The sequence below is a fragment of the Amborella trichopoda genome, chromosome 1 (assembly GCF_054954075.1).
Source record: "Amborella trichopoda isolate Santa Cruz 75 chromosome 1, AtrichopodaSantaCruz75HAP2 v2.0, whole genome shotgun sequence".
NCBI lineage: Eukaryota > Viridiplantae > Streptophyta > Magnoliopsida > Amborellales > Amborellaceae > Amborella > Amborella trichopoda.
The window spans coordinates 60,294,153-60,306,314 of record NC_142336.1 but is presented as its reverse complement, the minus strand read 5'-3'; the positions used below and the strand labels follow the sequence as shown (position 1 = coordinate 60,306,314).

General features: G+C 34.9%; 1 protein-coding gene across 2 annotated transcripts; it reads left to right on the top strand.

Annotated features, from left to right (window-relative positions):
* Nucleotides 1–5,527: 5,527 nt before the first annotated feature.
* On the top strand, nucleotides 5,528–11,763 carry TBL11 (TRICHOME BIREFRINGENCE-LIKE 11). Of its 2 annotated transcripts, none has more exons than XM_006850676.4 (4): nucleotides 5,528–6,442; nucleotides 7,976–8,365; nucleotides 9,732–9,890; nucleotides 10,985–11,763. In XM_006850676.4, the coding sequence occupies exons 1-4, from the start codon at nucleotides 6,006–6,008 to the stop codon at nucleotides 11,328–11,330; spliced, it is 1,332 nt and encodes a 443-aa protein (XP_006850739.3). In that variant the 5' UTR covers nucleotides 5,528–6,005; the 3' UTR covers nucleotides 11,331–11,763. The 2 variants fall into 2 exon arrangements, with proteins under 2 accessions (XP_006850739.3, XP_088707293.1); XM_088851167.1 differs by having other exon boundaries at nucleotides 5,530–6,442; nucleotides 10,886–11,763.
* The last annotated feature ends 399 nt before the right edge of the window (nucleotides 11,764–12,162 follow it).

Here is a 12,162-nt window from a genome sequence, read left to right as displayed (position 1 = left end):
TTATTATTATTATTATTATTATTATTATGGTTGAAATTATAGGTCCCTGAAAACTTGGATTAAGAGTCCATCTCTAAGTTGACTTTTGGAAGGCTGAAACATGTGAATAGGCGAGTCTGACGGATCCTTTAAAAATATGGCTTGTAATAATGTATAACATTACTAATAATGAATCGATGGGAGTTAGCCTTAACAAAATATAGGCATCATGTGCATGTACGAGTATAGAGGCTAAAAGCCCCCCTATGAACGATCTTCCAAGAAAGCACTTCTAATTTTTTATTTTAAATGGTTGTGCTTTTGTCTAGAGCGTAAGATGATATTGAGTTTTATTTTTTTAGTCTAGCGGTTAAAGGTTATTTGTCTAAAATAAAAATAGAACTTCAGACGTCATATTCGGACCCCTACTATCCTGGCCACATAGCTACAAGTCCACTCCTAAATATCTATAAGATATGATCATATTGAATTTTATCATACTCATCGCTCATGTATTCCCCATTTATTTGTTGAGAAATGTTTATACATTATATATACTGTTCAATGTTGATACAAGAAGTTCCTAATCATCATTAAATGCCAAATAGGGAGACCAGGACTGGAAAAAGTTGGAAACGTTATTTCTTAGTCATGTTCTAACTAGAAGCAATTGAGAATTTCTTAGATCAAAAGCAAATCCATTTATTAGATACTTTCATGGATGCAGAGGACAATGCACTCGAGAGTAGTGTTTTTCGATTTGGTGAGAAAAATGAAGCAATTTGATATTTCGATCTCTTCAGAGGAAAACTTTGATTTTTTTTTAAATAATATAAATAAATTAGATATTTATATATAAAAATGTATTAAAATAAATATATTAAAATGTACTAAAAATAAAAAAGTAAAAATAAAAATAAAGAAATTTTATTTTTATATAGATATTTCTTTGCTTCGGTTGAAGCTATTTAAAGCTGCAGCACCAGGTTTTTGCTTCGCTTCGGTCTAGGCCTAAAATTCGAAAGCTTCAACCTCTTCAGTCGAAGTGAAGTGACTCTGACAACACTGACAAAAATAGAAAAATACAATGTTATGTAATATTACGTCTTGTGATGTTATAACTTATAACTCAGTGTTTAATGAATGTAAACCATGCACAGAGAAATCGCCGATTCAAATCAGGATCGTCAATTAGGCAATTCCAGTTCTAAAAACCGCATAAGGGCTTCGATTCTTTGAATTTTTTGGCCTCTTCACTTAAATACTTTGCTCAATAAAGGAATCACCCAAGTTCGACTAGGGGAATCCAAGTGAGACTAGAGCCCGGCCTGATTTTGATTACTAAACATCGTATCGGAAAATCAAAGAAAGTAAAAGTTTATATAAGGTTGCAACGTTAAAATGTAGAGCTACAAATGCACCTCAAAAATCCGTAAGAAAAGATAGTTTTAATGTTGAAAAACCTTTTAATTGATCATCTCGGCATCGAGATGTATGACCATGAAAAATAAAAAGATTTTAAGTCTCTGAAATAGTGCATTTTACAACATATTATCTACACCGTCGATTTTCAAGATTTTCATATATTTGTAGATCTACTTGATTTTAACCTTTTTTTTAATTTAAAATTTTATAATTAGATATAAAAATAAACTTTGAGATAATTCTAAAAACATTTTACATCAAAATTATATATTATGATAAAATTTGAATGGGCACCTTACTTCTAAAGGTACGGATGCCAACTGCACCAATCAAAGAATAACCAATACCCCAACCAATCAAATCCCCCAATTAATATAAAATCTTTTATTTAGACCCTACAAATAAGAACATGGGATCTGACTTTTCATGCTGTGGGACCCACTTCTAATCTTCCAAACTTGGGACCAAAGGATAGAATGGAATATCATAGATGCATTGCATTCATATCAACCTTGATTTCACTCCACTCCATCTCCATATCCATACCCATACCCAAAACCCACATAATAATAACTACTCTTACTCTTTGCAACAAAGAGAATGAGCTGACATGGTTAACTATAAAGCATATTTACCTTTACTTGATGGCTAATGGCAAAATAATAATAATAATAAAATAATACAAAATTTATAGAAGGTGTCATTATGAAGTAAGGTGCACTTAAAAATTCCTCTAGTATAGATTGTAATCATGTTGAACCCTTTAATTAATCATATTGACCTTGAGATGTAGGGATATTAAGAAAAAAAAATTTCAAATCCTAAAGACAATGTAGTAAGTTATCTTGAGTGCCTATTGTCAAGATTTTTAATTGTTTATATTTCTTCTTAATCTATACTATTTTTAAAATTTTGAATTTTATAATTAGCGATGAGTAATAATTGTTGTTGTATTTGTATTCACGTTGCCTTTTATTTGAGCTTTGGGCTTGAACAGGGGTCTTAAATTCGACGGTGCACGTTTTTGTTTTTTTCTGTACCCAAAAAAATGAGCCGTTTTTATGGTCCCCCAACTCATTCTATTCTTGTGCAGGCTCCCTCTAATACCTATTTTTGATACGGATCTTGGATCCAAATTTGTAGAATCCATGATCTACAATATGATGCTCATGAACATTTTTTTTTTAAAAAAAAGATAAAATTTAATTTTGAAATATATTTTTTAAATTGTTTCATGTCCATTGGATAGGAATATTTAGTTGTGGGGGTCCATCTTAAAGTCGAACGATTGTGAGTGAGGCGTTTAAAAAAAAAAAAAAAAGGATTTTGGATAATATTGTAGGGGCAGCAAGGAGGGCCCCACGTTTGAAAATTGAACACTAAAAAAGGCGCAAAAATGAGCATCGTGGGATGCATGCCATTTTTTTTTTGTCCTTGGCCTTCCCCACTTAACAAAATTACATATTATAATCCCTATGCCAATAAAATTCAAACTTTGCTTCCGCCTAACTTTTAACCGAAAGGAGTTATACAAGCACTTAAATATAACCTTTTAAGCTCCATGCACATTCTACGTGGCAAGCATTAAAAAAAAAAAACAAAAAGGAGAAAAAAATATAAGGTTGAACTAAGGTGCACCTACAAAATATTTCGACAAAAGTTAGTTTTTATGTTGGAAAAGCATATAAATACGGAGACAAAAAGATATTTCAAGTCTTAAAAATAATATATTTTATAATATATTATTTGGACCCTCCATTTTCAAGATTTTTATGCATTTATAGATCTATTTGATTTTAACTATTTTTGGACTTTAAAATTTTATAATTAGAGATAAAAATAAATTCTCACACCATCCTAAGAATTTGAAACCAAATTTGCATCTCATCACAAAGTTTGGAGGTGCATTTTAATTTGATTGTTTAAGGTTACAACCCTATGTAAACCACACCTTCCAAAAATTGGATCAGCCGTCTATGAATGTATCAAATCAGTTGGATAGGTGATCTAGATCGGTGGAAATCAGGAGAATGAATAATAAAATAATAATAAAGTTAAGAAACGTACTAGGAATTAAACGATTTCAAGGTTCATGAATTTGAATCAACCCTGGATGGGCGCGAGCTCGATCCCTATCACTGGGTCTGATTAAAATGGAGCCGGAAAATAAAAAGGCCAAAGACAATATAGCAACATAAAATTGTGAGTAAATGAATTATGTATCAATTTGGAACCGACAGGTGTATATGTTTAAGGGGAGACCAAGTACTTTTATTAACATTTAAGAAAAATTACTTCAGAATGAAAATAGTCAATGAATCATTGTCATTAAGGGTGCCGTTGGCATACAGATGTAGGCGTAGAGGTAAGGTTCAAATTTTTTTTATAATGGTATATAATTTTGATGTAAAATATTTTTAGAATTATTTTAAAATTTATTTTTATATCTAATTATAAAATTTTAAATTTTAAAAATAGTTAAAATCAAGTAGATATATAAACACATGAAAATCTTGAAAATGGACAGTGTAGATAATATGTTGTAAAATGCATTATTTATGAGATTTAAAATCTTTTTATTTTTCATATGCATACATCTCGATGTCGAGATGATCAGTCAAATGGTTTCTCAACATTAAAACTACCTTTTCCGATAGATTTTTAAGGGGCATCCATAGTTCTACATTATAAGGTAGCATCCTTATATAAACTTTTTCCTATTGTTAATACCCTCTATCACAATGAATCAATGTTTTTAGAAATAAATAAATATAGCAATAATTCATTTTATCAAAGAAACATCTTTTAAGCTAATATTAAAACCACTCCATTTTAATTTGGTTTGCATAAAGTTGCAACCTTTAACCTCAAAGTAAGGCACACCTCCAAACTTTGTCATAAGATGCAATCTAATGTCGAAATTTTTTAAGATGATCGTGTAATCGATTTTTCTCTAATTATAAAATTTTAAACTTTAAAAATAATTCAAATAAAATAAATTTATAAATAAAATTCTTGAAAATAGATGATCCAAAAATGTGTTGCAAGATATATTATTTTTGAGACTTGAATATTATTATTATTATTTATATCTATACATATCGATGTAGATAATCAATTAGATAGTTGTTCAAGTCAAAATAGCTTTTTTCCGATGGATTATGAGATGCACCTTAATTCTACAACTTAAATGTAACTTTTATAAACCGTTTCCTTGTTTAAAGCCAAAAGATTATATACTCGAGAGGGAACTCTTTTGAAAAAATGTGTTTTTAAGTGTGGTTTACAATGTTTCGGACCCCATTAACTACCCTACAAAAAATTGCAGTCGTGTTTTGAACCCCCCTTTACCCCACCTCTTTCTTTCTCTAAATCAAAGTCCCTACGAAAACTGGTGTTTTGAATGATTGAATCCCTCTTATCCCTCTCTCTCTCTCTCTCTCTAAATTGAAGTCCATCTAGTGTTTGCAAAATCTGCCAATCTGGGTGTTTACCTAAAATCGGCCACCACTCAGTTGCTAAAATTGGCCACCGCTCGTTGCAGTCCGTTAGAGTGGTCCCCAAAAAATAAAAATTTGGTTTTTTTCATATTTTTTATTTTTTTGAAAAATATTTTGGCTATAAATACTTATTTCTTCATTGGTCTTTCTTGTTTGGCTTATTTTTAAAAGGCCGAGGCTCTAAACAATCAAAGTAAAACGTACCTTCAAATAGTATCAATAAATGCGGTTTCAATATTGAAAATCTTTGGGATAGCCTTAAAATATATTTCGATGTCTAATTATAAAATTTAAAGTTTTAAAAATAATGTAGATAAAGCCGATATATGAAAACTTGAAAATTGACGATCCAAAAATGCATTGCAAGATGTACTATTTGCAAAACTTGAAATCCACTTTTTCTCATGCCAATGCATGGAATGACCAATTTAAAGATATTTGCGCATCAAGACAAGTTTTTTTTAGTGAAATATTTGAGGTACGCCTTAATTTGAAGGTTTAGAGTATCGCACTTATATAAACTTATTTCTTTCTATTTTTTACTAATTTTAATTTAATTTAAACATATTTTTTATATATTTCATTTTCAGCTTGGGCGGTTAGTGCATGTAACCGGGACCGGTCTGGGTTGGGCGACAGTAACGTAAGTTTCTCTTTCTACATACGTGAAGCCCATTTCTCTCTCTACCGACCGCTATTCGCGTTTACCATGCCCGTAACAAAACATTTACGCACGCCCTCTTCTCTCTTTATTTAAGTAGGCGATAACCGGTCCCTTTCCCTTCTGGATTCACGCTCCCCTCGAGCCAAAAGAGGACAGAGAAAAACAACGTTCACCGGAGAAAAGGCAGAACGCCAGAGTCCGCCATGAATACCCTGCTCCTGCTCCCTGCTTAACTCCGTTCCATTTCAGGAATAAGAAGAAAAACAGGTCATTGGAGTCTCTGTCTAAAACGATTTGTACAGAGACGGCCATGAAATATAGCAAGACACAGTGCCCCATTAATGACCCTTTACTTGCGCAGCACTCATCTCCAGCCCAGTGAAAGAAAAAGAAAGTGGCACATTGTAGAGTGAAGCAAACCAATCTGGTTTTTTCACATGAAAGAAGTTCAGAAAGGACTTGCAGAAGTAATGGAGTTTTTTAGGGGATTTCGTCGAGTTCTGAAGCCGGACTGGCCGGTTTTTGGCCTTGGGATTCTAGGGTTTATGTGCTTCATGGTGCCGTGTTTCTTGGGATTTCTTTATCTTGATATCAGAGTCTTGAATGGGGGTTTCTTTTTGGGAAGGCAGCAAAGGTCTCTGAGACACAATGCTCAAACATATTTGCCTGAGAAAGAGAGGGTTGATTTCATGGAGGTGGGGAAGAGTGGGTGTGATTTGTATGATGGGTCCTGGGTTTGGGATGAGTCTTTGCCTCTGTATCAGTCGAGGGATTGCCCTTTCATCGATGATGGGTTTCGCTGCTCTGAGAATGGGAGGCCTGATAACCTCTACACCAAGTGGAGATGGCAACCTCATGCCTGTAACATACCCAGGTCTCTCTCTCTCTCTCTCTCTCTCTCTCTCTCTCTCTCTCCTCACACCCCACATTCACCTCTTTCCCTCTCTACCAACTGACTCACTTTTCTCTCTCTTCCCTCTCTCTTTCTCCACACCCCGCGTTGACCTCCCCCCCCCTTCGGTGCATGCACGCACCCACTTTCTTTCCACTTGTCCTGCTTGTCTATAGTCAGGAGAGATGGGCCTGGAATATAGGACTAACTACATCGGATATAATTTATCAAAAAAAAACTGTATAATTCTTTTTGAATTTATTTGTTGAATTGTATAAAAAATTCGGTCTTTCTTTTAATTACAAAAAAACGAGTGCTATTCTGGTTCTTGTAAATTTGTTCATTGATTTTAAATATCTGAATTTTCTATTGATGCCTATGAACTGCATATTAATTAAGCTAAAGGAATAAAAAGCTAATGCCTTGATTTTCTGCATTACTTTTTTGGCTTACTTGGGAGCAAGGATTTATCCCTTTCTTATGTGTTTTTTGTTTTTTTTGACAAAAAACTGTATTCAAACAATACAACATCATCTTCTTCTTTTTTCCCATTTCTTTGTTAGTATCTGCACAATTGAGATTCATGTGTATTGATATCTCTGCAATGGCAATAAAAATTTCTGTTTCTAAATTCGGGCATTTTCGTTAGCCTTTTCTTGTTATTGAATCATTATTATCTCTAATAAGTCCTGATATATATAATTCATTTGCTTCTTATAAATGGTAGGATAGAATTAAGTATTGATATCACTGCAATGGTAAGAAGAAGAAGTATTTCTAAATTCATGGATTTTTGTCAGTCTTTCTTGTTTTTTGCATCAATTTTTTACACAATTATCTATAATATATTTATTTCTTATACATTTTTTAATAGAGTATAGAACAATTGAAACTACCTGGAGTGTTGTCTTCGTACCAAAATTCATGCATAGCAATATTATGAATATATTCCATATTTTAATTTTCTATGAAACACAGTTGGCGTCTATCCACATGTAATTAACTATGAAACACAGTTGGTGTTTTTAGCTTAGGTTATATCTGGATCAGTTTATAGAGTGGAAAATCTAGATTGTATCTGGATCAGTTTATTGAATGGAAAACCTGGTTCCTTTATTATCCTTAAAAAATTTAACGTGTTGCAATATCGCTAGTGCGTTGCAATCTTGCTTACAGGTTTCCTTGTACCTATAAAAAACCTGCGTATTCGTGGTTTTCTTATTTCTGTTTCATTTTGCATTTTTTTGGCTAGTAATGAACATTTATTCACCTATTTCCCTGAGTATAGAATTGATGAGTGTCTTTTGTGAACCCATCACCTTGAAAACCACAATAATTCACACATAACAGATAATTTGTGCAATTGATGAAAAGATGAAAAGACACAAATCCTCCCTCCTTACATACGTTTTGTCAATTTCATAACCATAAATGGGAAAAACTATATAAACAGAAAACATCAATGGGGACTTTTGTTTTTTGCTTATATCATTTTCTTTCTCTTTTCCTTATTAGATTTGACCCCAAGTTGATGCTGGAGAAGCTAAGAGGCAAGCGGCTAGTTTTCATTGGGGATTCGATTGGGAGAAACCAATGGGAATCCCTTCTGTGTATGCTTGCCCAGGCAGTTCCCGACAAGGACTCCATATATGAGGTTAATGGGAGCCCGATCACAAAGCACACAGGTTTCTTGATCTTCAAGTTTAAGGAATACAACTGCACGGTTGAGTATTATAGAGCTCCCTTCTTGGTGTTGCAAAGCAGACCACCTAAGGAATCCCCACCCCACATAAAGACTACCTTGAAGCTGGACCAGATGGATTGGAACAGTGTTAGGTGGAAGGATGCAGATGTGCTTGTCTTCAACACTGGCCACTGGTGGAACTACGAGAAGACAGTTCGCCAGTGGGTGTTCTTTTCTCTTTGTTTTCATTGTTTTCTCTTTTGCTTTTACCATAATTTCTTAGATTACTCTACCTTTCTTTTGAGCTCATTTTCTTCTCTATTACATTTCTTAAGGGGTGGGGGGGACTGATAACACTAGTGTTAAACTGCCAAGATTATTTTTTCAACTAGAAAATTTTTTATCAAGAATCGGAATTTTTTCATTTGACCTCTCATCTTTTCATTGTCCACCTCATCTTCCCGAGAAATTTGAGGAATGTATCCCTTGGCTAGCATCATCTTTGCTTGATTACAAGTCTTTCCTGCAGCTGGTTACTATTAATAGGTGCTGACATTGGCTCTAGAGGCCATGTTCATTGTTTCATTTGATAAGCAGCCCTAATGTTGTGGTCAGCCTTGTGGCTTAGTGGTTAGGAATTTGGGCATGAGCACATGTTCATTTTTTCATTTGACCTCTCATCTTTTCATTGTCCACCTTTTCTTTCCTGAGAAATTTGAGGAATATATCCCTTGGCTAGCATCATCTTTGCTTGATTTCAAGTCTTTCCTGCAGCTGGTTAACTATTAATATGTGCTGACATTGGCTCTAGAAGCCATGTTCATTGTTTCATTTGATAACCAGCCCTAATGCTGTGGTCAGCCGTGTGGCTTAGTGGTTAGGAACTTGGGCATGAGCAACATGTCACTGTTTTCTTGATTCATAATCCTAGCTTGCCCACATTAAGAAAGAATACTCGAATTTTTAAGTTTGGTCGTTGTCTCCGAAAAAGGATGGCAATTGGTTTGAAACCCTAGTCACTGCTGTTTCTTTGTCCTTCTAGTCATTTTTTTTTATGCTGTTAACTGTTGTATGGAGTGAAATAAAGCGAATACAGAAGTCCGTGGAGAGGCCCACCATTCTAATCATTGACTTGAATGCGTGGCACGGATTGAAAGACACTTTCCAGTTTGGAGCATTTTGATCATCCACCATTCCACCCATTCCTGGCAATTTTATTATTTGCTTTACTGTGAAGTTTGAATAAACATTACTCGTGTGGGAATTTATGATTCTTTCTGAAACTGAAGTTGATGCTGATTTCTCTTCTGTGCGAATTAATGATGCTAATTCTTTTTTAAATGGTATTTGAATTTAAACAGTTGGAGAAATGATGGAAAATTCTCACTTCCTTGATCTGGTTTTTGTGGACGACAAAACCCTATGAGAAGCATTGTTGCATGAGCTCAAAATCTAAATTAAACACTGATCAAATAGCAAAGTAATTGTTACTGAATTAGATACGGATTTGATATGAATATTGTTTCTGTGATTTCCCATTTGTGTACTGCTTTCCTGATTTTCCGAAAATTTCCTGTGAATTTACAGGGGGTGCTATTTTCAAGTGGGAGAAGAGGTAAAACAGAAGATGAATGTGTTGAGAGCATATAGGAAGTCAATAAGGACAGTGATGGACTGGGTTAAGAATGAGGTTAACATTACCAAGACCCAAGTCTATTTCCGGTCCTATGCTCCCGTTCATTTCAGGTAGTGACATGAATCGGCCATCGTCTTTCATGCTGCTTTTCTTCTGCTTGTGTTATCTATAGCAGTGCTGTCAAATTCGCTTTGCTTCGGCCAAAGAGCCGAAGCATTCGGGTTTAGGCCTAGACCGAAGCAAAGTGAAGCCTGGTGCTGCCGCGTAGGTCAAATTCGGGTCTGCTTCGAGCAGATTCGACCGAAGCTTCGGCCTCTTCGGTTTTATTTTTTTGAATTTTTTTTGAATTTTTTCATTATTTTTATATATTGGTGCTACCACTTCGGTCAGATTCGGGCGTCTTCGTTTAGATTCAAGTCTGCTTCTGGCAGATTGCGGCCCAAGCTTCAGCCTCTTCCATACCCAAGCAAAGAAATACTGTATAAAAGTAATTTTTTATTTTTTTTTGAATTTTTTATTTTTATTTTTTCATTATTTTTATATAAAAATATCTAATTTATTTATATTAAATTAACAAAGAATCCGAAGTCTTCCCCCGAATCGGTCGAAGCACCAAATTGCTTCATTTTTCTCACCAAACCAAAGAAGACCCCCAAAGCGACTATGACAACATTGATCAATAGTTCAATTCCATGGACTTCAGCTTTTGAATGAACAATTAACATCCCTTTAAAGTCAAGTTATGAGCTGGACTCTGTTGTACTGAACTCCATATGCAATTCCCTGCCCCTGATCTGCAGTTGTGCCCGAATTACACTGAAAACATCAGTAAGTTAATATCTCATAAGTCATAACTGTAGTTTAAAGTGCAATACTTCAACAAATCAAACTATTTTAAGTCGATGCACAATGTTTTCCTTATAATAATAAGGTGCGGAGCATAGTGGTCATTTAAGGACATGAGGAGCATTGGTGGTACAGAAGTTTGTGAATTGCTTTCTTGTATGTCTAGAGACTTCGGTTTTCTCATGTTTCTTCTGACAAATTTCTTTTTATTTCCTAAGAAGACTTGGGCCAACTTTCAAATTTCTTTTTGTTACAAAAGGTGCCAAGGCTCCACAAATTTTACCCAAAACTTCTGGAACTTTGAAACCGTCTCTCTATGGAAAATAATAGCAAGGAATCCTGTCGCCATTTACTACAGGGGTGGGGACTGGAGATCAGGTGGGAATTGTCACTTGGAGACATTACCGGAACTTGGGCTTATATCCTCAGTTTCACGAGAACCATGGGGTGAGTTTGTGAGCATGGTTGCAGATGCAGCAGCACGTCGGCAAGGAGTCGTTGAGGTAATGAATGTGAGCCACCTGACTAATATTCGCAAGGATGGCCACTCCTCCATCTACTACTTGGGTGGTGGAGCAGGACCTGCTCCCCTCCATCGCCAAGACTGCAGTCATTGGTGCCTTCCTGGTGTCCCTGACTCTTGGAACCACCTCCTCTATGCATTTATCCTCCACCATGACATGCATCATCGTACATCATCATGACCATCATCATCAGCAGCATCATATCATCGTGATTACATGATGGTCGTCTAGCTATACAGCTATAATCTATACATACATCATTTTTTTGCTACAACGAGAAGGAATGAATTCCTAATCTCCAGTGACCTATCCGCTCATGTTTTGATATTTTCTGAAAGGGTTAGGGTTCGGGTTCAGGTTCTTCATGGCTATCTCATATCCTCTCGTCCATTTCAATATCATTGAATGCAAGGGACATATTCCATCCATCCATCTGATTGTACAGAGATGCAAAGATATTCCAGATGTCTCAATCAACATATTGCAAGGTTAGACTCAGCCATCCATTTGGAAGGGGATGAAGAAGATGCACATAGTATTCATTATATTCATTGTATAGTGAAGAAGGGAATTTTGTAATCATTTTTCCATTTATAAGTGCAATTTTTTGGTATTGAGTTTTGTTCTGCATCACGACAATTTCAGTCAAAGGTCCCTCGCAATAATATACATTTGACATGGTGTTATTATTTGGCATGGTTTGTCAAATGAATTAAATAAAAAATTAATATTTTAGGAAGGGTTGGTGTGGGAAAGGAGTTGGGGTCATGGTGGTAGCACCCCCTATACTTTAATTACACCCTACACTTTACTTACACCTTGTGACTGGCATGACTTTCATTCGTATTGACAACTTCAAAAACCACTAGGGGTCTCTCATTGAATAACTTCTTCAGACCAGTGCTTATGGCTACAATATAAACAAGTTACAAAAAACGTGGCTAGAGGAATTTAATTTTGAGCAAACTCTGCATAACATCTTTGATTTCAAAAAATTAAAAATATTTGAAAA